The sequence below is a fragment of the Megascapheus bottae genome, chromosome 4, assembly GCF_031878675.1.
Source record: "Megascapheus bottae isolate mThoBot1 chromosome 4, mThoBot2.hap1, whole genome shotgun sequence".
NCBI lineage: Eukaryota > Metazoa > Chordata > Mammalia > Rodentia > Geomyidae > Megascapheus > Megascapheus bottae.
In genome coordinates this window covers 43,487,259-43,513,782 of record NC_143512.1, presented here as the reverse complement: position 1 = coordinate 43,513,782, position 26,524 = coordinate 43,487,259, and the positions used below count along the sequence as shown (strand labels likewise).

The following is a 26,524-nucleotide window of genomic DNA, read 5'->3' as shown; positions in this document are numbered from 1 at the left end:
CACACTGACTCGACACTTGACAACAAGGCTTTTCAAGATAAGCAAACCACCTAGACCTGCTCCCTCACAGAAGTAACTTCCAAAAACTCTGTTCACTTGGGAACAATTTGCACCTTTATAAGACAAAACAAAGCAATTGCAAACAAACAACCGTATACGAATACAAGAATTGTACCAGACACTTGCTTATTTATGTAACTTGAGCTCAACAACTGTAGATCTGTTTTTGGGCTGTAAAGTATAACTGGAAACCCAGTCCATGCACATATACATATATATATACACATCTATCCAGGGCTGTGAAGTTGTCAAGTGTTACAAACATGTCCTTTTTCTTTTCTTTTTTTTTCTTTTTTTTTGCCTTTCCATGTGGTTATAAGCCATGTCCCACTGCTCCTATCACAAACTTTCTGCAGCTTAGTTCTGGCTTGGTCTTTAGGATGCTATATCAGGTGGGAAAAAGTGATGCATGGGTCGTCACCTATGAGAAGTGACTGCTTAATCCATCTGTACTCAAGAGCCACTCCACCTAACCAAACCCACGCAGCCCTGATGCTCAAACACAAAGGTGAGCATGCTTACACTGTCATCACAAAGGCATTGGGCAGAACAGGTGCAGCACAACTTGCTGTCATGTGGAAACCATGACTCCTGCTTTCTGTTCAGCGAAAGAAACCTAATGAATGTGTGCTTGTGAGATGCAAAACCAAGGCAACTGCCCAAATCACCAGCCACCTTGGTAAGTGTGAAGCGAAACCAGGAATGAACCTGCAGCTTTTCATGAAGCGCTCAATGTCAGATCTAGCTTAGAAATTAAATGTAAGTTATTGGTATCTTCAAAGCATACTTGTGCTACCAAAACAAAAACAAATCACAAACTGAAGTTTACAAACTACTATGAACTGCTAACTTTTATGTGATGTGGTAAAGGCTATCACAAGTTTCAAAGCAAAGACAACAGACTAAACCCAAGGAATCAGCATTTGTCTGGCAATGAGAGGGAGATGGTCAGATCAGGAGAGTCAAGTCTGAGGGATGCCAGTCTGGGTAAGGACTGACGTTTTGCTCTTGAGGATGAGTAGTTTTATGAAGAGAAGAAAATGTAATACATTCTACAGATGAGTAACTCAACTTATACTGATTCTTCCCAAAGATTTGCTATTGTTTTTAAAAGAAGAGCAATCAAAGTGGTGAGAGAGTCTTCCTAATGTTGAGAAAGGGGACCTGAAATGGCAAGATGCCACTTTACTAGGCAGGGCCGTGACGAGGCATAGCATTAGCCAGCACGCAGACAACACCTGCTGAACACAAAAGTCAGGAAGGGAGAACGCTCACGCTCATCCTGTCTTGCAAAGGTGATTCCCTGCCACCCCTTCTTTCCCCACAGTGAAGTCCACACACGGCTGCTGGATGAATGAGGATGATACTTTGGATTTCTGTGATGCTCCACTCCACATAGCCCACAGGACTGACCGTGAGCTGCGTCCATGCGCTTTATAAAGTTCTACACTGAATGAAAAGCTAAGAAAATAGCAAACATCCCACTAAAAGTATTTCCCAGACGGTTTTTTTTTTTCCTTTCCCTAAAATGTTGGTTGTTGTGACTAGTCTAATGTTGAAAACACATTTTCTAAATGCAGAGTTTATACTTTGAAACCAGTGTGCTAAATAAAGGGAGGAGCACTATTCCAGAGAGCAGCCCCCCCACCCCCAAAGCAAACTCTTCAGCACTTCCTTAGAAGTAAAACACTTCTCCAGCTGCACATGGGTTAGAGTTTACAGTAGGTTTGTAATTGTCATTCACTGATAACAACAAGCAAATCGAAGTGCGAAAAGACGTAAAAGCAAGTCCACTCTGCAGTTTTTCGCCACTTCTCTGTAATCTCGAGAAAGTGCACATAACCTCGTCACCCCTCCCGCCACAACCCCCTCCTCCCTAGATTCAAGAAGTTCAGAAATCACTATCAAATAAACATTGCCAGGTACCGTATTTTAAGAGTCTTAAAACAATATCGTTGGACTCAGCAATACTTTGTCATATTCATATATCTTTCTCTCTTTTTTTTATTGAATAAAGCAGCTTTGAAGCTTATCAGGCACTGCCCAACAAAACATTTAGTAAAAAAAAAAAAATCTGAACGTTTTAACCTTGGGCTAACAGCCAAGTACTCTGTACAAAAAAAAAAAAACCAAAAACAACAAAAAAAACACCTGTAAAATGTTTCATAGTTTTAATTCTGAAGCCATTTTTTTTGTAACTGGCATTCTGTACATTTCTTCTTTAAAATAAAAAAATAACAAAAACAAATGAATATTAACAAAAATCAGGGACAACAATATTTTTCAAGCGACAAAACTGGGGTGAGAAAAGCTTATTCTGAAGGTACATTTCTCAACTGATAACAATAAAAATGAAGATTTGCATAGCGCTGTGCATCTAGCCTTCAGCAAAACAAAACAGAAGCTATTTGGTATTGATACAAATCCATCTATTTGATAGTTAGTCATCCAATATTATGTACATATTTTATATACTGAATGTCATTGTAAGTCCTGTTTTCCAAGCTCCATTTTTCTGTTGGTGGGCTGTTTTTGTTTTGACACGTTTCAACAAAACACTTCCTGGCACTCTGCTATAACAGATTTTTTTTTTCCTCTGAAACACACATGAACTGAAGTTTCTCCTGACTTCTCCTGGTGAGCAGAAGTGCCTTTCTGCTACATATTGTCCATTGTTAGAAAATGAAATAATCCACAGTGCGATGTGTCTGGGTATGACACCCAGGTTTGAACCAGGCCGGACCGAGTGTACTCAGACGTGGGCTCTTCTGGCTTATCTACCTTCCCGTCTCCAAAGTCCCAACTTTCAGCTGGTAAAGCTTCAGAAAGCATTAACAAGCACCATGGTTAAAGGCCTCTTTGTCCCTGCACACAGAGATTTTTGCTTTTATTTTTCTCTTTGTGTTGTTGTGGCTTTAAATTAAAAAAAAAAAAAAGAAAAAAAAAAGGATAAGCAGTTCAGGTTAGAAACATCTGATCACCTGACAGCCCTAGGCTGCGTGCGTGCCTTCCCCTACTTTTTGTCCTAGAAAGCTCTAGTCCCATCGGCAGAAAGACGGCTTCATTTCCACAGCTCAATTCACAGGTCAGGCTGGAGAGGAGCCCTTTGCTTTCCAGAGGCCTCAGGTGGTTGAAGGTCAGGAACAGGGTAAGAGGTGGCAGCGCTTCATCGCCTCTGTTGGGCATAGACGGGGTATGCTAGTGTGACGTTGAGGGAGTCGTTGTGCTGCACAAGGGACGTGTGTTGGTAATGTAGCACCAGTTCCTTCAGGGAGCTGTACAGGTTGTAGGGTTCGGCAAAGCCATAGCCGGTCGCTGTCTTGTTGATCACGCAATGCTTGACTTCGCCATCCACCCTGGAGAGAGGAGAAAAGGCAACCTTTCTTTAAGCTGGTCCCAGAGAAACCCACAAACTCCAGGGTATTTATTTATGATTATTAGATATTTTTTAACAAGGCTACTGTCAAGAAGGAGAACAACAGTACGTAGCTCTGGCCTAACCAGGTCAAACACTCTTGGTGTATTGTGGATTTGAGAAGGAGCCAACATCTTGGCTCATGTCACTTAGCCATCATATTTTCATCTTGAAAGTGGTCTAAGAGGAGGATGTGATAACACGTGCACATATTTGAGCCACGAGAGGGGGAGGCCTGGTATTTAGCAAGCATGCAACCTGGGGCAGGTTCCAATCATGATGGGCAACTGCTGTGCTACCAGCTATGGGAATGCTTCCTTGTTAATGGTGTTCCCTCAGACTGACTATATGCTCCCATCCCTGAATTTCTTCTCCTCTTCCTGTACCTATCCAAAGCTGTCTGTTTCTGTCGTGGAGGAGTACTTCTTAAACAGAGGTAGAGAACAACAATGTACTGCTAGAACCTTTCCTCGGCACAGAACTGCTACTTCTTCTTGTCTCTTATTGTTCTGAGAGAGGGGCTTACTAAATAACCCAGGTTCTTCTCAGACTCCTGATTCCTCTGCATGCTGGGATGAGCTGCTGGAAACCCACGTGGTAGTGGGCACCGTCCTTCCTAGCCTTCACAGTTTGGTTTTATTTTTGTACTAACTACATTAATGAGCAAAAAGAAACCTGCCCCAGACAGAAATAGGTCTCCTGCTGTGTTTACTTATTTTACTTGTTCTGGAAGTATTTTAGGGTGATGCTCTTATATAAATTACTGCAGATTCTAAATACAAGGCTTAGAGAGAGAAAAGAGACACGGGGTGGGGGAGAACGAACAACAGACATGGCTGCTTCCAATGTAAGGATCTTTAAGAAGACTTAAAAACCCTTCACGGTTAATTTGTTCCTGAACCTGAAGTCAATCCTCAGCCTTCCTAGTAAATGATACATTTCTACTAGACAAGCCAGTCACTTTCTAAAAAAATGTCTTCCTCTGTATTACTGTACTGAAAGATTCTTCAAAGCTTGAACTTCTTAAAATCCTTATCCCCAGTGAATGAACGGGGCATGAAGAAGAGCTGGTGGAGATACATACACCACAGAGCAGGCGTAGCAGCCCTGCTTGCTGCTCTCCCGGACAAGAAAAGTGCCGTCTCGCTTCCCTCGCAGGAGGTTTTCCGCTTTGTTTCGATTGCTGCTCCCCACATTCCACGTCTTCTCATCGTGGTGAGGCAAATCCTCGTCGTCTTCCACCAGGGAGTATTGGCTGTACAGGTAGGAGAGTCTCTGAATGAGAAGCCTGTGAGCCCCAGCCCGTGCCAGCATCTCCCATGGGAAAAGACTCCCTTGTCACTCCCACCTCCTTCAGGTCAGAGCAGTGCCCATGTGGTTGACTAAGTGCCTGGGCTCTGACTTCACTTTTCCTCTCTTCAGATTAACCTCCAACTCAACAATCCCAGGACAAGGAATTAGCCAAAAGTTATGTCCTATCTCTGTTTCAAAGTCAGCAACCACCCTTAAGTACCTGGGCGGAGGGGAAGGTTTCTCTACCATCTCATTTAGCCAGTTTAGAGCAGGAAATAAATTGTCTCAGGCAAGAGCCAGTTCTTGAATAAGCTGAACCCAACATAAAACTTATCCTTCAGAATGTATTAAACCCTGTTTTCTTCCTTGGCTTGGTCCAAAGATATCTGGGGATTTTGATTTGATGTTCAGGAACTTCATGGGCAAAAATAAACCCAAGTTCTCCTTAGAGAACTATCCTTTTTCTGAACACCTGAGCTCGTACATTTTCTATGAGTTCATCAACAGAATTGCTCACATGTTAGGAAAACCCAGCCAGGTCTATCTTTTCCTAAAGGAAGAAGCTCTTCTGCCTTCTGGGTTTGGTCACTACTTACTCTTCAGTGTTTTCACTGCCCAGCCACTCATTCAACTTCTTCTGCCGAACTCCTTTTTGAGTCAACCACCTAAAAACAAAAGATTTGGAACCAAAATTAGCACTAATCACTCATCTTTAACTGGAGCATTGGTTGTCATTCACCTGGACACTCACATCAAGTACTGGTCTCTCGTCTTTCTCAGCTGAATGAGATCGGGCTTAATGCTGTTCATGCGTTTGTCGATCTCCCGATACTCGGCTGCCTGCTTCTTCAGGTCTTCCTCCAGTCTCCTCCTGCTGTCAATGATTTCACTGATTCGAGACTTTAGCTTATCATAATTATGCATAATCCTACAAGCAAGAGAAACGTACATGAAGTTTTATCTCACCATTATTTTCTTCCTACAACTGTTAGATGATACAAAGCATAGACTGTAAGATCAATAGTGTTTATCCAGACTTTGAAATTTCTGGTTGTTTTGAGCACAAGGTTAGTGGAAATAATCCTGACTCCCTCACCTCTGAATTTCTTTCTCATTGCCTTCACGTTTAAATTTTTCTATGTATTCTTTGCTGTACCGCTCCTGGGTTTGACACTGTTCTTCAAATATTTTTATGGTTTCATTAAATGCTTCAATAGCTGTTCTTTTCATTTGGATTTCCTGCAATAGAAGTTGAAAAAGAAACGTCATACCTTTCACAGAACCATTTCGTACTTCAAGTTCTGTCAGAATATTTGATTTGTATAATTGCCCGAGTGTCATGAGGGAACCCCTCAACTAGCAAGCTCTGCCAATACTTAATTCCCACATGTTAAATATGGGATATAGCATTTGCACTGAGCTAAATTACTTACTGCTCACGGAATGGTAACAAGTTAAAAAATAAACAAAGGGATGAGGGCCTCCTGGATACCAAAGGCAGACTGTACTGTGTTGGCAAACAGGGTATAAATTCATATGGCCATTAAAAATAGTATCCTCTAGGAAAAAGAAATAAAAGAGGCCTTTTCTTTGTTGTTTTTTTTCTTTTCTTTTCATCTTGTTTGTTCATTTATTTGTCTTTGGGAGGGCGAGGGGTGACACTGGAAAAGGGTGAATAAATGTAGCAGTGGTACTTAAGACACTATCTGAAATGAAATGTTCACTGTGGGGGTGAACGAAAAGGAATAATGGGAGTGAGGGAAGAGGTGTCAATGGCCAAAAAGAAACTCTTTACCCGACACATTATTGTAACACTTCTGTAAATAATTTCTATAGTAACAATTAAAAATAAAAAATGAGCATCACAAAAATGCATACATCTCTTTTGGAGAATTTGTTCGATGTATAGTTTTTGTGTTTCAAAAAGCCACTTCTGTGGAAAGCATACACACTGCCCACTGCTGGATGCCCGATGAGTGGCCTGGAGAGCCTCTAGACAAACACTTCCCTTCCAGAGACAAGCATGGGGCATTTGCAGTTGCAAACAGAATTCCCCAACTATGAATTATAAGATTTAGATAACAGGCCTTGACAATCAATGGTGATTCATGAATAAATATCTCTACTTCTCACCTCATACCCAAATCTCAGCTGGCTTTATATGTTTTTAATGAAGATAGTGTTGTTAGACCAATTTTCACAGAAAACTCACCTGGGAAGTACGAGTATATTCTTCATATAATCTATCATATTCCCGACTTTTTTCTTGAAATTGAGTGTTATATTCATGCAATTTTTTTCCTACAGCCTCAATATTATCTTCTTTGACAACTTGATCCTAAAAAGATTAAGGGGGGAATGCAGTTGATTAAGTATGTAAGCCAAGCATTGGTGGCTCCTGCCTGTAATCCTAGCTACTTAGGAGGCTTAGATGAGAAGATCAAGGTTTGAAGCCAGCCCTGGTAGGGTTCATAATATTGTTATCTCCAACTAACCAATAAAAAGCTGGACACGGAGCCATGTTGCTCAAGTGGTTAAGAATGAGCCTTGAGTAAGAGAACAAAGTAAGAGCATGAGGCCGACAGTACCGTGACTGAAACAGTAGTCAAATACTGAAACAACCAATATAGAAAAAAAAAGTCTTAATTATAAAATTGCCATTTTGTGATCATAAAGTTTTCCATACCTGAGTTCTACAGTTCATGTGTTTCAAAATATTTTCTAGACTTTTGTTCTTTTCTTTTTGAGTGTCTTACTATGTATGTGGCCTTGAACTCATGAGTCCTCCAGTCCTCTCAAGTGCTTGGATTATAACTATACACTATCATTCCCAGCTATGCTTTCTAAATAGGAAAGCATCTTATAAGGAATTCGATTTTTATTACCTGCTGGTACTTGGATACTGGATAAAGTAATTTCACATCCAGTTTGGGGTTGTACTGAGCTAGAGATTCATTCCGGTAGTGGTTTATTAATTCGACCACAGAGTTGAAGGTTAATGGATCAGAGAAGCCGTATTTTCCATCTCGGTGAAATATTTTGATTAATTTGTTATTTCCTCCTTTCCTGTAAATACAGCACAGAAAATAATGGGATTAAAAATTCTTTATAAAGAAATGTCTTCGTGTCAATGTAAATACCTCTACTCCAGCCTCATTCTCTAACTCACCTTAGTGTAAGAGTATAATCCCCATGCATTTTAGTAGACGCATCTCGTACCAAAAAGGTCCCATCTGCTGTATCCCGAAGTTTTTCATTTACTTCTTCCCTGAAATGAACAGGACACAAGACCAGGATTCAGTATGCTTACAGATTTTTTTTTTCTTCACAGACTTTTATTTCTGCAGGGATGGGATCAGAGCATCTCACAAATGCTAGCCAAGTATTCTGCCAATGAGCTGCAGACACCCATACCCTTACCTCTAGCAGACTACTTTTTAGCATAGATTTAGGTTCACAGCAAAAGCAAATGAAAAATAAGAGTTCTGCTTCCACAGATTTGTATTTAGGTATTGTAGTTTCCAGAGCTAATGATTTTTTCTGTTTTTATAGAAATGTTGTCAATAAAAATAGGCCATGAGAATTGGAAAAAAATTAATGAACTCATATTTGGACTACTCATTTATCTGTAGTATAATCATATATCTCTGACAAATCAGCATAAAAATCCTGACCCCTACCTCCTCATTTACTCCCTCCTACTCTCCCCCAACCCCCAACATACAGCTAAGAAAAGTGTGTGGGGGGGGTTGTTCTTTTTTTTAGACAATAACATGAACTCTTCAAGTTTTGCTTACTGGAGAGAGGGTCTTTTCCTTTAGCCCTGTCACCCTGCCCAGTGCTTCACTGACATCTCTGTCAATAATGAAACTTCCCAAGTATTTAATTTCCTGTGGCATCCGGCGCCCACTGTTAGCCAGTGCTCGCTGACTTTTCTCGTCGTCTTTGGAAGAGAACCAACTATGCTTCATGCTTTTGTTGGATGATATCCTAAAAATGGAACTTAGCAAGCTGGTGCTTTTCTGTCTCTAAGCTTCTCTGTATCTAGGGAAAATGAAGGATTGTGTGGCCTTACCTCGAGATATCTCCCCAGTACCATTCAGCATCTTGTAAGGCCATGTTGCTGTTCATACCGTTGTTGGCTACAGGAGTGGGCTTGGGGGGCTTAGGGGGCAGTGCTGCAGGCAAAAGAGAAAGAAAAAGTCATGTGTCATCCAAACTCCAGTTTATCATGTAAAAATAAGAGCTAAGTAACATTTCCATTACAACAAGGAAGAAAGAAAAAAAAGGCAAAAGAAGTACCATTAATACCCAATTCTGTGAACCATGGAAGATAGTTTCAGAGTATAGCTCAAAAAGAAGCAAAGCTGAAAAGGAAAAAAAGAAGAGCTGACAGGTAGAGACAGAACCTTGAAGACTAAAAATCAAACGGAGCTGGCCATGTGAAGAAATTCCAGAATAAATCCAGAGTCATGACATCTTCTATATGTCATGATTCTAGATCCCTTAAAAGTATTATCAGTCCAATCCATGCATAAAGTAAGAAATTACAAACAGATGAGCAACAGGAATACAATGAGTTAGCTTTTATGTTCTCTTTTTATTTAATTATAAAAAACTAATTTGGCCTCACTCTGTCCTGCACAAATGCAGGTTGAAGTAACTCCAAAAAAAAAAAAAAAAAAAAAAAAAAAAAAGAGGAGGAATTGGGTTTCTCTAATCTTAGCATTTCAGGCACTGTTCTGCCAAAAGCCACTTTAAGAAACTCATCTGTGACCTAAATCTCCTTGCTGCTTATGATACTACTGGGTCGGCTAAATTGTGCTCCATATGCCAGGCTGACTAAAACCCTGTCCCCCGTGCCTCAACTTCAAATCAGCACTTGCACAGGAACTACCGACAGAGCAAAGACTACAGTGTTTCTAGATTTTTTTTTTTTAGTTTGAGAAAAGAGAATACTGAAAGAAACAATTCTTAGGAAATAAACAGGATTTTTAGCTAAATTTGAGGCTGTAAAATTTAAAGCACTGCTACTATTTTAAGTTATGCGAAAATGGTTTCAGAATCCTAAAGCAATTTTTTTTAAGCAAAGCCTAAGATTAAGGAGTGGCAAGCCCACTTCTTATTTTTCCCCACATTAGTACTTTAATATAAGGTACAGAGCAAGCAAAGTCTGTACTGCTGATTTATAAGAGTTTCAGATCCCAGAGAACTGAGTTGCAATCACTGCTACATTTCTACATGCTTTGTAAAGACCCGAGTGTTATCACTGCCAAATACCACACTGTGCTCAGCCACTGCTAGCACAGAAAAGCAGCACAAAGGACATCCTTTTAATTAAAGGAACAGTATCTAACAAGATAGCCCAGCCAGCAAAAGACTACAATTAACAAAAGACACTAGCGAAAAAAGTAGAATCAAATTCACATCCATTCAAGTTAGAATCAGCCTTGACCCCACCATACAGCCTGAGCTGCCTCTTTGCACAATCAGTTTAACTGTCAACTTATCAAACGTGGAACAAATGAATAAAAATAATCTCAAGAGGATGTTAATTTTTTTTCTTTAAATTAAAAAGCCACAAAAGTAACTAGGTCTCTCCATTAATCCTTCAGTATTACCTGGTGGATCCATCTCTATATAAAACATCAAGTCTGTGCCACAGTTTATATCTGTCTTGGAATATTCTAAATCCAGGTCTTCCATAGTCCAAACAGTGTTGTACATTTGTGCGAGAGTTTCCTTGGCTGAGACCAGTTATAAGAAAAGAGTCCGGCTTTCTTTGTAATGGTGTCTTGGAATTCATTTTAAAACCTATAAGGGGGCTGTACTGTAACCTATTACATCACACATCTCAGCCAATCAAGTCAGGAAAATGTCACCAGACCACTCCTGCTTCATCAGTTGTCTCTGATGCCAGCCTTCAGAGTCCCACCCTTACCAAGAACCTGCATGTAATCCAGTCACACTGTCTACAACACTCATCTTGTCCAAAGGTGTCTAATTTCACTGTTCTCCTGCAGCAGTAAGTTCTCTAATTCCCTTTTTATTACTCTTTGCTGCATGGTACGTCCGGCTGCTGGCAGGCTGACAAAAGCTGATATGCTGCAGCTTGTAGCTTTTTTCCTTCTCCAGTACATCTGGGTTTATAGATAGCCCAGGCATTCTTTGGTATGAAAATCTTACAAAGGCACCAGAATGCCATCCTTAAGCTTTGTTTTACAGCCCTTAAATATCTCCCACATATATTAAAAGGAGAAATGACCAGGAGCCCAGAAGATTTCATTCTGATTCTCCACAATTCAAGTTCAGCACTTAAATAAACATATCCCATTAGGAAGAACAATAAAAATCTATAGAAAACAATTCTTCTACTTAACATTTCAAAGTAGAAAAAAATAAGACTTCATAGATAAACCATGAAAATTCTTCACAGGAATAGAATGTCTATTAAATATCTATTATTTGCATAAAAAAACCCTAACGGTCACATTAAAAGCATTTTAATGTTATTTCCTAACGAAGAAGCTGTCTCCTCCAGAGATAGGATACATTTGTATATGCAGAGTGGAGTAGGGAGATAATTTTTTGTGCAAGGTATTTCACCAGCCACCCATCCTTCAGTGAGCGCTTGCAGGAGAGGGTGATGTAATCTTTTTTTTTTCTTCTTCTTTTTACTCTAGCTCAAATGCCTCACTTTGGGAACAAATATTTCTTCTTAGCAGTATACAAGGAAATCGATTTCTCTGCAAATCATGCTGCATATAATTTTGTCATTCACTAGAGTCTAATGTATATTCCCATTGTGAGCCAACGTCTCTTGTGACACCCACAATATTATGATGTATGTGTGGGAGAAACCTCCCTCCAATGCAAATGTGGCTCACTGAAAGAACCAGAGTAGGCTTTGTAATGCATGTACATGTGTGTGCCATGTATCTGTGTGACAGGTGAAGGAATGGAGAAGCCCTTGGGGCTTTCCATCAAATCTGGGACCATGCAGTACACCCCAAGACCAGACCAAGGCATTCCATCTCTAGGTGCTGCTCACCTGAGATCCTTTTCTGCTTTGCTTAGCCATAGGAGTCCAGACCAGACAGGGTGGTCCCATCCTCCCCAACCCTCTCCTTTCCTATTTGCCTAAGGTTTTAGGTAAACCTAAAATTTGAGATGAAAGAATGGTTGAAAGCGGGCCATGGTGGTGGGGTATGTGCCCAGACAGGATTCAGAAAATGGGCAATCTAACCAAAAAATTGCTGGCCCTGTCCCCACCAGGAAGGCGCGCAGTCCTGCCTAACCAGCCCGGGGCCAGCCCTGGCATTTGGGGCCCTGGGAGGGAACCAGCCAGGCTGTTGGCTCCATGTGGGAGCCCCAGGCGAGACAGGTGATTTTCCACCAGCACAGCAAGCCCTGGCCTGGGGGCCCCCCAAGTCCAGGCCAGCACTTTCTGATCACCTCCCTCTGAACTTCCTACCTAGTCTCCCCTCCCACCCATGGGCCCGCAGGGACCCCCTGGAGCACGAGGGGGGAGTGTCTTCCCCAGGCCCCATCTGCCCTCCCCAGGCGGCGCTAACGGGGTGCAGCGCACGCGCGCACACCCCACGCAGGCACGCGTGCACGCACGCGGCTCACGCACACTAGACGGAGGAGCCTGGCCATGGGGGCGCAGGGGTGCGCGGAGGAGAAGGCAACTTACTTTGCAGGTTATGCATTTCTACGGTTTCCCTTTGCGGCGCCCGTATCCGACAAGAGGAAAAAAAAAAAATATATATATATATATATATACTTAAAAAAAAAGAATCCGAAAGCGCTGTTCTTCTACCAAAGGGGGCCAAGCCCCACGCGCTCCCCCCTCCGGCCGGAGCTGCGCGGCTCGCGCTCAGCGGGGCGCGGGGACAGGGCTCGGTGGCCTGCCGGCTCGGCTCGCACCGCCTCGCCAGCCAGGGCCGCCCCGCGCAGCGCCCGCCTCCGGACCGGCCGCGCTCACTCCGCCCCCCGCCGCCCAGCCCCGCAAGTCCCGGCCGGCCCGGCGAGCGGCTCGGTGCCTCGGTCTGGCTGGCAGCCGCTCACGGCCGGCTCCCCACTGCAAAGCCAACCGGATCTCGCTACTGTGCGTGGAGGGAAGGCGCCCCGGCCGGCTGGCCGGCGCTGGCGCGCACGTCTCTCCCGGATAAAGATCGCAGCTTCACGATTAACTCGGGCAGGTTCAAATATTTGCTGAGCTAGGGATTTCGGGAGGGGGGAGGGGAGGCCCAAGTCAAAAGTTGTCATCGGCTGACACACGGCTAGCGCAAGAAGTGCTTCAAGACCAACTCTTGCTCCCGTCCGCCTAGGAGATGAGAAGGCCATTGCACTGTCAGGGGACCCCAAACCGTCTCCACGGGCGGGCGCGCCCGTGGGCGGGCGGGCTCAGGTCGCCGGCGGTGAAGCCAGGCGCTCTGCAAGGCCGAACACAGGAAGTGGCTGAGCTAGTTCAGCAAAAAATAGAATCAAAGCCTCCCTTGTCCAGGCCTGGGACGCTGGGACGAGCCCGGAACACTGCGCCTCGCTCTCCCTCCCCGGGCTGGCCGTGCAGGTGTAGCCAGGAGGTCCCCACCCCCACCCCGGCCATGGCACACTTTGCCCCAGTGCCCAGAGCAGAAGGTGGGGTCCTCAGGGAGACCACGGCCTGCGAGAGAAAGAAGCAGCAAAGCCTGCGGTGACTGTTTTATGAGGTCCACTTTAAGACAGGTTTGCAAGGCTGTGTGACTTTCTAATCATGAAAAAGCGTGTGTTACCCTGGTCTGTGGGGGCACAGACAGAAAGACAGAGGACACACCTTTCCAGCAGGTTCTTGTCCTTTAGTGGAGAAAGTTGCCATGCATTATATTTGAAACTGTTGGCTACTCCTTTTTTCCCCCCTGCCAGCTTTTCTTATGCATCAACATAGAACAGTAACAGGGCAAACCACAGTTTCACCGGGCATAATAGCACAACAGTAACTTAAGACATGCCTCCATTTAACCCACAACCTGACAAATGCCCCTAAACTACATTCTCTGACCACTGCTGCCCCAGTACCTGTTTCCCTCTGGCCAGAGAAAGTACAAACTGGTAAGTGAAACCAAACTGATTTGTTCTGAGACACATGCAAAAACATTTCAGCCTGTAACAAAAACTCTGGCTTTTCTGGTTTCTTTTTCAGCTCACCTATCATCCACAAGGGCCAACAACAAAGTAACAGCTTCAGGTTCACTGGAAATACCCAGCAAGGGTTGCTAAGCCCAAAGTCAAAATTATTTTACCAATTCCTCTTTGAAACAACTTATTTTTCTAATGGAGCCAGCTAGTTGAGCTGGTTTGTTAAAAAAAAAATACCCTTTTTCTCCTCTCTGGAGCTGCATGATCTAGCCCTACTTTTAAAAACAGACGGACTTTCTAAAGGCAGAAACACTGGATACATCCGCTTCGAATACACTTTTCTCCACATGGTGAGTCATGTCAAAACCTTCAACCACTGAAATGATCTCTAAGTCTGACGGGACATTTTCTGTTTCATGATAGATTTAGAACGGGACATTTTCTGTTTCATGATAGATTTAGAAAGTTTACTTCACACCAATTTCTTCCAATGTCTAATCATCTATAGAGGTTCTATTGTATTACTGAAACTGAACACAATCCTTCCCTTTGAATTTTTGTCTTTGGAATGTGATCTATGTAAGACACATGCTTTTCATTAGCTTAAAAGGGGCGCCCTCTGCTGACAGTATAGAATAACTGTTGCTTGGAAGCAACTATAATTGTATTCCATACTTACCCAGGTTCAAAATGCCACACAAACTAATCAACGTAGTTGTACAACAGCCATTCTATCTACACAAATCACTAATAATACAGATTTCATAACTTAGAAAACAATTTTCATGTAGCCATGAGCTCCTTTAGAAAAATGTGTGTAAATGCCAGCAGTTTATCTGGGATTGCAAAGATCTATACCTGAAACTTTTTAATGTTTATTATAACTAAGAGGGGTTACAATTATATTCGCCAGATAGTAGGAGCATTATTTCTCACACACTGATACCCCTTTCTCATGTTTTTGTCCCCATTTCATTCCCTCCACCCCCTCTACTCATCTTGTTTTCCCCCTTCCCTTTCCTATTTCAAATAAACATATATACAATATACTAGATTACAAGGCAAGATACTGTAATATGAGAATAACCAAGGCACAACAAAGGGGATAAAAAATAACATAGTACATTAAGAACAACATTCACTCATTATATAGCTCTTGTTTCCATATCCTGGAGGTCCTTTCATTTTGCCTCATCTTTTATGGTCTTATGTATGTAGGTTTTGAACTACTGTAATCCTCTGCTAGGAAAGTCCAAGTTTTGTATTAATTGTTAGAAATGAGGGAAACCATTGAGCCTATATTCCTTTGGGGCTGGCTTACTTCATTTAATATGACTTTTTCCAAGTCTCTCCATTTCCTAACAAATGGGGCAATGTCATTCTTTCTGATGGCAGCATAGAATTCCATTATGTATAAATACCACATCTTGTTGATGCAATCATCTACCAAGGGGGGCATCTGGGTTGGTTACACTGGAAATCTTTTACACACAACTGAAGACTAATTTTATTTATTTTCTCTATTCCCCAAGACAATATATATCCCATTTCCCCAAAGTTTTGTGAAATTCATTTACGAGTCAAAAACAGACCTTGATTTCATTTTTCAGCAGATTTAATAAACTTGTCAGGAGAATGTCTCCATTATTAAAATGTGTGAACGTTTCATGGAAACGTTCAGCCTGCAGGAATCGCCTCCAAGCAGTGAACAGTTCACAAGAAGCTTGAGACCTGGAAGGCCTAGTGTTTAAAAGGTTCACTGGACTATCTATCATGAGGGAACAAAAATCATTAAAAACAAAATAGAGGTGGGGGGAGAAATAGGGGGCAAGAGAATGCTCAATAAGCCAAAGTCTTCATATAAATGTAAAATGTAGACCTTCCTTCCTATTTTTAACTTAAGACAATATAGACAGAAGGGTCTTTCAGGAAGATGCAAATTCATAGCTCTATATCCAGTGAGTGCTCTTATAATGACTGTAGGAAGGAAGAACGTCCATTTCAATTTATAAAGAAATCCAGGTTTACATATGCAAAAAATCTGACACATTCTACCAGAGACATAAAAAATGTACACCCCTCACCTGGTATAAAGAGCTCCTCCTGCCCAGAGCCAAGAGAAGGCTACCCTGAGAGACAAAAGCAAAACTGTGCAACTGTACTGCCCAACACCCACCCACTGAGATGGCTGGCGTCGATCACTTCATCACCCCAAACCTGCTAGTTTTTATTAAAACTTAGGGTGGCTGGCTTCTATCCTTTTCTGCCCATCTCAGTATGTGTAATTTTTTCAAGGTTTCATTTCTCACCATTGTAACAACCTTCTAATATTAGACCACATTTGAAATCCAATTAAAAAAAAAAACAGAAAAATGCAAAACTCTTTGAAATTAAATTCACTTCCCTCTCACTGCTGAGGTGATTGCTTTAGTCTTGGTTGAAAACCAAGCCCAGAGCATTTAAAACAAGATTTATGAATCAGTCTCTTCAGATGAATGTTGTGCAATGTGCTGATGGTTAAAAATTAACATAGACAGGTGTAGAAGGGCAGGGGGGAGAAAGAGTCATTTATTTTCTACTCTAGCCTTGAGGGTGCAATACTAGACTTCAATTATGCTCCATTAATATTTCTGAATATATCCATGAAATATGAAATATGTAAACACACTTAGGAAGGGTGGTATTCAAAGGCACCTTGTCTTAAACAGACCTGTTTTTACCTTGGCTGCCCTATGCAAATGTTCTGTAGCTACCTAAGTATAGCAGAGTGACTATTACATATTTAATGATTCCAGCCAATCTGCTGTTCAGCTTGAAACGTATTTAAGACTTTTAGTAACAAACTATCAGCAAAGTTCTGAAACGTACTCTGTGTGTGTGTTACCTTTGCAAATCTTAGTTTCCCTCCATCAAAAAAAAAAAGAACCCTTACTTAACACAACTACTGATACATTGAAGGACACAGTTCCTAAAACTTCTTTGAAGACTGAGTTTAACAAGAGTCAAAAAAAAAAATACAAAAAAAACCCCACTCAGTTTTTCACTATCCTGTGCCCAGATCTATGCTGGACAGAGTGAAAAAGGAGAACAAGCTTGTCCTTCAGAAATGTAGTTAATGTGGTTGAACTATGGGGAAACTACAGGACAGTCAAGGATATGAGGCAAAGGGGACTGGGAACGAAATATATTGGAATGAGTTCTCTTAACTTGCACGTGAAGCAGGGTTAGGCCTTATTGAGGTGTAGATGAAGTCAGCAGTAATGTTTGGGGACACTGTATAGTTGGACATTTTGTACACTGTGCAAAGGCACCTGGGCAAGGTGACAGGAGGAGTGGTGCTGACATCCTGGTCACCCAATCACCAAGCTGCAGAGCTCTGTGTATGTCAGCTCATATAGCCCTCAAAATAACCCCAGGAGTGAGGATCTGTCCCCATTCTGGCATTCTGGCAAAAAGGCTAGCAAAGCCAGTAAGGGACAAAGTGCTGAGATTCCAGGTCTGTCTCTTCAGGAAAGAATCTAGAGCTTTACCTTGAAAGCTACTAGCCTGGACTGGGGCTCTGCTCACTATGCAGTTTTAGTTATGACATGCTGGAAACTCCAGACAACATTTTGTCTGGACACTACTAATGCTATTGTTACCATCCATATTCAAAGTGTCCCACCTTTTTTCAAAGCCCAATTCAAGCCATATTTCTTCCATGAACTTTATCTGTTTAATTACTCTAACAAGTCACCCACTGTCTCCCTTGAGTTCATATTGTACTTTGAATAAGTGGTATATAATTAAATTGATGTGGTACCAAGGCCTCAAATATCATCAGCTTTGTTTATTATTTCAAATTCTATCTGCTAAAAATGAAAAGATGTCTAAACGCCCCTAATAGATGGGTGCTTTTGGTAAGCATCTAAATAGCATTCAAGTACTCATTTCTATTCATAGCAAGTTATCCTAAAGGACTGATTTATGACTAGTTGCTGGCAGTAAGCTGCTGCTATGCGCTGAAAACCCTCAGGGACCAGCACAGGCTGGGTCTGCAAAGAAGGACATGCTGCAATCTTGCCAGGCCTTAGAAGCCAATCATTCACATTCCAAAGGGCAAAGGTACTCAGGAAGGGGGTGTTCTCTCTCACCCCTGCAGGGGAGGATAAGTGTTTTCACAAATGAGAGATAGCACAGCATCCATTTCCTTCCAAAAGGCCCATACAAAGTTCAATGTGCCTACGACAGTCTGCAAGGGGAAACGGCGTGGCTCGTTTCTGCATTAGATTTAATTTTTCTTAGAAGAGGCTGCATGAATCCGGGGATGATCTAGCTGGCGATCAAGGCTTTGTCATTCTTCAGCAGAGCTGATGGAACTAATCCTCCTTTCTTAATAGAGGAATGGAAGGTCCCTTGATATATCAAGCCACTTTAAGGGTGCATTTATGAAAAGAGCTGCCAATAAATTTTTGCTTTGGCCAAATTAAGCTGAGACTGATAGGAGACATTTAATCACTTGGTACCAGTCAGACTAATCAAGTTCAACCATTGATGCCACCATACTAGAAATCCTCAAAAACTCCAGAAAGATGCAGGTGTCACTAAGATGACCAGGAAGAGCCTCAGCCTGCCCTTCAATATTAGCAGGGCTCAGCTCTCCCTCCTCTGTCATACCTCAATGCTGTTCAAGAGAGAGTGAAAGACGTACCATGGTCTACAACCACTCTTTGCTACTCATCACAAAGGCAGCCCCTGAACACTCACAGAGAACTAACAAATCCATTACCAAATGACCTGAGAAGTCATACACCCTAAACCAAAGTCTTTCTGGATCTTAAGTGGTTCTCTTTCCTATCTCATAGCCTATTCCTGAAGGTCAGGCTCTTGCTTTGAAAGCTACCCTGCCGAGATGCAAACTGGCTATGAATCACCTGATTGTAAAGCATAATACAGATCTCCACTGTGTACCACGGGCCCCCAGGTCTCCACAGCTGACCATACAGATGCAGCAAAAGGCCATCTGCACACCTAAGCAAGTGCAGGGGTTCCACTTCAACTCCAGGTATAATCTAAGACTACAAAGGAGTACCTTTAGCAGTCTTAAGGTGAGGTTTCAGGACTTGGAATCACTCTTCTAAATAACCAGATTCTGTTGGTTAGATTTTACCCAAGGGCATACAGCCAACAAAGGTTGCTTGGGCTCCCCACAGTAGAAGAAAAATACGTCGGTTTAAATTAAAACCACTGCTCACATAGTCTACATTTCCTGCTTTGTTAAATGGCTAAGTGAGCGCCAGACTGCTTTCAAAGAAGTGTCTAGCCTGCTCTAACTTGCTTCAGAGAACCTGCTTTCATACTGCTTGCATTATTGAAAATGTTTATTTTGACAGACATTTTCTCAGTGTACTTGGTTCCAAAACACACATTCCAAAATACTTTAAATTATATAGTAATTATGAATCCCCTACTTTGTAAGTATTAGGAAGAAAAACAAAAATGTCAACAACTAAAATGAACTCCATAAATCCATTCAACAAGTAGAAGCCTACAAGGTGGCAGGTCCAGGGAGCTATCACAATCCACATCAAAACTAAGAGGCTGAGATGGGAGGACCATGGATTTGAGGTCAGCAGGACTAGGTAACAAGTTCAAGGCCAGCAGATACAGAAAGCAAGAAAATAAATTTAAAAACCTGCAACGGGTGAAATTCAGATAGTTTACCACATGCATTAACACTCCACTATTTTTTTCTGTGAAACCATTACCACAGATTATAACTGTACTGCCAAGTTCAATTACCTCAGCAATGGAACACTACCATTATTAAGGCTCAAAAACAATGAATAGTAAGTTAATGATGAATGTTACAAAGCCTTACCTGGTGCTGGCTGTCGCTCATTCCATTCAGTTGAGATTAAAATTTCTACAACTTTTATGAAGTTTTCAGTATTATCAGAGCTGCAAGAGAGAAGGCTTTTATTAGACAGCTTATCCTGCAAAGGAAGCTTGTATTCATCTGTGCACATTGCAGCGATGTAAGTGTGCATGTGGTTTGCATCTATGAACCAGGACCTTTATAGTACCCATGACCCTGAATGTGGGGCCAGCCTCATCATTCCTAATTGCCCACCCAAGACACATATCTCTTCTTTCACTTACCTAGCTGCTGGGAATCTGAAAAGTAGAGGGCTGAAAATTTCAGAAAGCACTCTTGCACTCAGGAGATTTTTGCTGGCATTTTGGGACAGCTTGAAGAAATGTTTTAGCAAATACTGAAGTGTAAGCCAATACTGATGAGGTATGTTAGGTGACCTAATGAGCTTCTTCAATAGCTGGATGTAGTCTTCAGAGCTCTGTACTTCTACAGGTTAAAAGGAAAAGAAAAAAAAAAACGAGTAAGACTGTCTCTAGATTGCAGTCAACAAATACCTCAATCATTTCTGTTCTTTCCCTTAGCCGCAGTGGGACCTGCTCTCAATGTCCTCAGGAGAGGTGCATAGGGCATTTGTCCTTCTCATTAAGCATGTACTGTGAGAAAGTAAAACTCTCAAGTCAAATAAAAAGGCAAGAAACTCCTCTTTAAAAAAAAAAAAAAACCTACAAACAAGCTGTTCAGGGCGTGCTGGCAGAAACCTCCCTGCATCAAGCAGCTTGAAACGATTGGCTCATTCTAAGGCACATCAGATAAGTATCAGGGGTTAAACTTTGAAGATTATGAACCGCAACTTCCTGTACCCAAAGCAGCGAAGGAAGCACCTTAGCTCCTAACTCTGAGCCCTCCTCCCTCAACAAGTTTTGTTACTTGGCGAAGATTCCCCTGAATCTGACATTAGTTCGTGGAACACTGTGTCCCTCCAGCTGCAATGGCCTTTGTAATACTGATCAAAAGTGAACAATTCACCAGTTCAACATATGGCCAGGCTTCTAAGTCAAGGAGACTGGAGCTTCTATTTGATATCTTAGTAAAGGAGGAAATTTTTGGTGGCACTGAAGGAGGAGGGAGACATTACAAATACTCTGTAAATACAATCTCTTTTGTAGCACTTTGTTGTTTAGGCAAGCACATCCCCAGCTCGAAATGTGGTCAATGAGGTTCTGAGAAAACAAACCTTGGGCTAAGGAAATCATTTCACTGTAAACAGCTACTGGAATGACAGGATTTGGTAAGTCCAGGAGATAACGTTTGAAAGCATCTGTTAAGACTTGCACATCCATCATTTCCAAGTCCACAGAAGCAGCATCTAGGAAAGAGACATTTAAAGAAATGTTAAATATTTCAAACATTTCTTTTTTATCTCAGATGGGCCAATTTTCCAAATAGGGGACTTAAAGTGTGGCACAGAAAAGGACACAATGTGGGGACAAACATATTTTTTAGCATAAATGTTTCTCATGAAGCCTTGCCCTTAAATTTTCAGTGGTGCAATTGTTCTTTGTGCATGTCTGCTTCACACATTGCAAGCACTAAGCATGGCCAGCCACTGAGCGCTAAACTTGTCATGGTACACCCAAATTTTCCCACAATGCTACAGTGCCAGGTGGATGTCTTTGTTGGAAGCCTAAATCTACAATCCTAAAGAAAGTGATGATATTTGGAGATAGGACCTTTAAGAGGTGATCTGAGTTAAAAACAAGTGGCCAGGGCTGGGAATATAGCCTAATGGTTGAGTGCTTGCTTAGCATGCATTAAAACCAGGGTTCGATTCCTCGGTACCACATATATAGAAAAAAAAGCCAGAAGTGGTGCTGTGTGGCTCAAGTGGTAGAGGCTCTAGCTTTGAGAAAGCCTAAGGACAGTCTTCCAGCCCCAAGTTCAAGCCCAGGACTGGCAAAAAAACAAAACGAAAAAACCAAGTGGCCAGCATCTTTATTAGGAGATTAAGACACACACAGAGAGACAGCAAGGACTACAGGAGGAGCCTATGAAGACACAGCGAGAAGGCAGCCATCTGAGGGAGAAAGAAAGACCCTGGGAAGAGAGCAAACATGCCTGCAGCTTCATCTGAGGTTTCCAGCCTCAGGAGATGTGAGAAATATGCTTTTTTGAGCCATTTGATTTGTAATATTTTGTTATGACAGCCCTAAGGAAAATGATCAGGCCTCTCCATAGTCTGCTGTGACTAAAAAGGGTCCTATCTAGAGACGGTGGTCATACAGCAGGAAAAAGAGAATTGCCAAATCCCCTTGAACCTCAATTGATAAATACTAAATCTCAGAATTAACATCACTTTATGTTATTGGTGGAACTTGGATTTACTTGCTAGACAAGGGTTCTATCACTTTAGCCACACCCTTGATTCCCCCCTTACCACCTCTCTCTTTAGTTACTTTTAAGGCAAGAGTCTTGCATTGCAAATAAGCTTTGCACCATTATCCTCCTATTCCTCATTCATTGCTGGTATTACAGGCATACACACTCCTTGCGAGAATTAACTGAAACATAACCTGATAAAGTGATAATTAAATAATAAAGCATTACAGATTGGTAGCATACATCCATAAAAATAATTGGAAAAATTTTGAAACATTTTCCCCTATAACTAATAATCTAAGGTGTGGACATCAGATTAAGGCAGAAGAAAGATAAACTGAGCATCTGTCCAGTAAATCCCTCAGCTCGGAGAGGAAATAAAGTAATTCTGTAAAGGAATGACACTAATCAAATGCCTTTTCTGTACACTCACAACATACAGAGAGCTGCCATGCCCAGCAGGAAGCGGGTATGTTGAGAGCAGGAATGACCCATGGGTAACTAGAAAGGAGGAGATATACCTGGTTGCTGTTGAAGGATGCACACTGGCGATGGAAGGCTAAGGTGAGTTACCTGGGGACCCAAGAACTCAGCTCACAGAAGGCAGAATGATGTATAAAACACTACATTCTCCTGCCTTTATCAATGGGAGTACTGAGAGTAAATCAGGAGTATGGACCAGAGTAGTTAAGCATAAGGTCTGGAATCTGAGGCAAAGTAATGAGGTCTGAATCTTTTTGTTGTTGCTGGAGCTACTCAGGAGCAAGCTGGGCTTCCTAAATCCCTCCCAGTCCTCCAAGCTCCCAGGGCACTTAACACCCAGTTAGCATTTGTTTCCTGTCCAGTGTGTACTTCTTTTATGAGGTCTGGATCTTAATGCAATAAAACAACAAGTAAGACATTATCAAGAAATGCCATAACCTGGTGGTTGCCTGAGACAGAATGAGAAAGTATCAATGTCATTCTAAGATGTTAGGTGTGTGAGGAGAAAGTGCTATCCTAGGTACCTTTGACAACAGAGGAATGCTAGATTAAGACCACAGCTACAACCCCCCCCCCACGCCTACCCCATCATTACCACCAATCACGCTCGTCCCATTAAGTAGGCAAATGTTATCTAAGATAAATCCTACACTATAAAGCTCTAAGAAAAGTTAGCCAGGTGTAAAGGAATTGTTAAAAGATGAAAAAACACAGTGCTATATCACTTAAATATGCTAGAAAGCACCAGAAACAGAGTATATTTCCAGCAAGTATACAAGGACAATTAGCTTTTTATATAAAGGATCCACATTGACAGTTGGCAATTACTAGTGCAACTAAATACTCACAAATAAGATGGTACATAGTATCACTAAGGGAATGCTCTACAGTCACCAACCATTTGGCTTCTCCCCCATGCCCCAATACTTCAACCTTGCATGCTTCATTTAATGTCTCTTTGCTTGGCAAATTAGTACCGTGGAATTTGTTCATCCTGAAAAATCTGCTGAACTACTTGGCAATGTATATAGGACATATGATGCTAAATTCAGGCAGGGTCCATTGTCCCCCACCCCCACCCCCACCCCCACTCCACTGTGTTCCTGCTAAGCTAGTGAACAATCCCTCCTTCAGGATTCTTGTCAAGCAGTCTGGCAATTACCTATTTCCACACTAGACTGAGGGTGCCCTGAGGAAGGGCTGCAGGCCTCATGTGTTCCCGAGCATTCCTCTGTGCCCACCAAGCAGAATGTGTTAAGTGTTTTGTAGACTAAACAACACAAGACCTCCATGTGATGCTCATTCCTTTGAGTCCTTTTTTCTAACAGAGGTGTATTCCACAAAGCCCTTAGAATGTTTGAATGAAATCATCCCCACCCCACCATGCCCCCGCCCACCTATCTTTGGTTAAATCCACCATACACTGAATTCCTCTACAGTTAATGACACAGTATGTTTTATTATATTTTTGTAATGCATATTCTAAAGTCCCCTGGTGATTCCAACTTCTGCTCCACAAGATTTCTCATCTGCATTGACAGTAACCTAATAGACTCTTCCATACAGCCATCTTGGGATGACTTTTGAGTAGTTACCTAATCTCTTTAGTTTTGGTCAGGGGAGGCAGCATTCTTTCTCTTTCTCTTCACTATTAATTTTGTCTACTCATCAGAAGTAATACTATTCCTCCCACCTACTCTAAGGCAACCCACCCTGCTAGATCTCTATCTAGCTTCACCGATCTCTCCACTCCTTTCCCCTCCCACCCCCCCGGAGTAGATGGTGAGTGAGAGGCAATTAGCAAGGTTTGGAAACATTCTTGAATGTTGGAACTAGGGCAGGATACTACTGGCACCTAGTGGGTAGAGGACAGGGATGTGGCTAACGATCTTGTAACACACAGCAGTCTCCTCCCTTCTCAGTTACTCAGCCTAAACATCAATAGGGTGGAGGCTGAGAAAGTCTGATTCGAATGAAGAAACACCAAAGGGAGTCAGAAGAAAATCCACAGGGTTAAATCTCAAACAAGATAGGAAAGAAACAATGGTTTTAGGTCAAAGTAGGATACAGGGAAAGACAAGAACTCTTCGGGCCATAAAAATAAGGATATAACTCACAGCTCTACCAGTCAGTCACTGAAACACTAGAGAACTGTTTACCTGAGAGTCAGCTTCCTTTTCTGTGGAAAAGACTACTTATACTTGTAAGGTTAGCAAATGGATAGAATAAAACAACTTAGTAGATGTGCAGCCCCCCACAGCTGTCATTTTCAGAAACTGAAAAATTCAAAAAAAAAAAATTGGTTGAAAACCAGGATTTTTTTCCTTATCATCTTGGAGCATCCTCGAGGATATTATAATATTGGAAAAATCTACAAGCTAGAAACAGTGTTGGCAAATCCTCTTCTGCTTACTTTTTTTGTTTTTGTTTTTTGCCATAAAAATTCACTTTCATAGCACAGAATCCAAAGGACTCAGGATTCCTACATGCAATTTTTTTTTTTTTTTGGCAAGTTCTGAGGCTTGAACTCAGGGCCTAGGCACTGTCCTTGAGCTTTCTCAAGGCTAGCGCTCAACCACTTGAATCACAGCACCACTTCTGGCTTTTTGTATGTGTATGTGGTACTGCAGAATCAAACCCAGAGCTTCGTACATGCTAGGCAAGCACTCTAGCACTAGGCCACACCCCCAATGCATGTGTTTTTTATGTCAATGGGGAAAGAGAGCTGTCTGCCAAATTACATTGCTGATGCAAGTCTTAGTTATTTAGTTCATCTCATGGGTGATGTGGGAAAAAAAATGTGTTCCTTTTATAGCTGGTCTCACTTCATGTTGTATTGGTCTTGTGAAAAACCTAACCACTACTTCTCAAATAACACCTATTACATTGGTTTCTGATGTCTATACATTTCCTGTGACTTTTACCATGTTCACAATTTGACCAATTTTCTGCCCAGTAAGTGTACTTCTATGTCAATTAGCTAAAAAAAAACTCTATTACTGTTAGAAATACAGAAGAGCAAGTCTCTTCACCTTGAGTTTTCTGCCAATCACCTACTCTCTGTGGGAAACACAGGGTCAAAGAAGAAAAGAATAAAAGCCCTGTATATGGAAAACTGATCCCCACATACAAATGGAAAATTAAGTTTACAGTTCAGTTTTTGTTTCAAAACATTTGGGCAGTATATTTCAAGGGCAGTATTTGTTGTTAAGGATTTAATCAGACCTTTTTTTATAGGCATTTTCTAAGTTGCCTAATTCTAAAGCTACTGCACACTTGGATTCTTCTCTTCTAATCCCTGTGGGCAATCCTATATGATTCTACTTCTAAAAGACCTTCTTCCAGAAAGGAAAGACCCAGAATTGGACTCTGTGGGGTTCAAACATTCCAATTTAGTTAAAATGAGGGGAAATACTAGGAGTGAAGGACTTGAGAGACTCTAGAGAACAAAAAGGATACCAGGAGTGAATGAAGGCTTTGAGAGGTTTTATGAGCTGACATGAGAAGACGACTTGCTAGAATGTCAGCCAAGGACTGGGGAAACCAATCTACCAGTAGGCTGAATTAATTAATGTCACTTAGCCAATCGATGATGTACTGGCTTTAGCTTGTAGAGGAGATAACTGTTCTCAAATTTCCCCTAAATCCACATTCAGTGACAACATGTTCTTCGGGCTGAAATTAGCCATAGTGGGGATATTTACACCACAGAAATGGGCACATGCTGGGCCAGGAGCATGGAGTGCTTGCCCTGGGCTCAATTCCTCAGTACCACATGCTCAGAAAAAGCCGGAAGTGATGCTGTGGCTCAAGTGGCAGAGCGCTGGCCTTAAGCAAAACGTGTCCAAGGTCAGTGCCCAGGCCCTGAGTTCAAGCCCCAGGACTGGCAAAGAAAACAAATGGGCATGTGCTACATACCA

At 41.9% G+C, this 26,524-nt stretch overlaps 1 protein-coding gene across 3 annotated transcripts in view; it reads right to left on the bottom strand.

Moving 5' to 3' along the window:
• Positions 1-2,217: 2,217 nt before the first annotated feature.
• Positions 2,218-26,524, bottom strand: part of Pik3r1 (phosphoinositide-3-kinase regulatory subunit 1) — a 76,943-nt gene continuing 52,636 nt past the window's right edge. The window contains exons 5-16 of one of the 3 annotated variants that reach the window (XM_090331766.1): positions 20,980-21,111; positions 20,030-20,231; positions 19,749-19,828; positions 8,844-8,946; positions 7,938-8,036; positions 7,654-7,834; positions 6,981-7,106; positions 5,865-6,007; positions 5,520-5,696; positions 5,365-5,433; positions 4,560-4,730; positions 2,218-3,416 (exon numbers count right to left, since the gene is read on the bottom strand). In XM_090331766.1, coding sequence (XP_090187892.1) covers positions 3,227-3,416; positions 4,560-4,730; positions 5,365-5,433; positions 5,520-5,696; positions 5,865-6,007; positions 6,981-7,106; positions 7,654-7,834; positions 7,938-8,036; positions 8,844-8,946; positions 19,749-19,828; positions 20,030-20,231; positions 20,980-21,111 — 1,673 coding nt within the window. In that variant the 3' untranslated portion in view covers positions 2,218-3,226. Of the gene's footprint in view, positions 3,417-4,559; positions 4,731-5,364; positions 5,434-5,519; positions 5,697-5,864; positions 6,008-6,980; positions 7,107-7,653; positions 7,835-7,937; positions 8,037-8,843; positions 8,947-10,389; positions 10,654-12,464; positions 12,531-19,748; positions 19,829-20,029; positions 20,232-20,979; positions 21,112-26,524 lie in introns of those variants that run through there. The other 2 variants (XM_090331768.1, XM_090331767.1) reach the window with 2 other exon arrangements.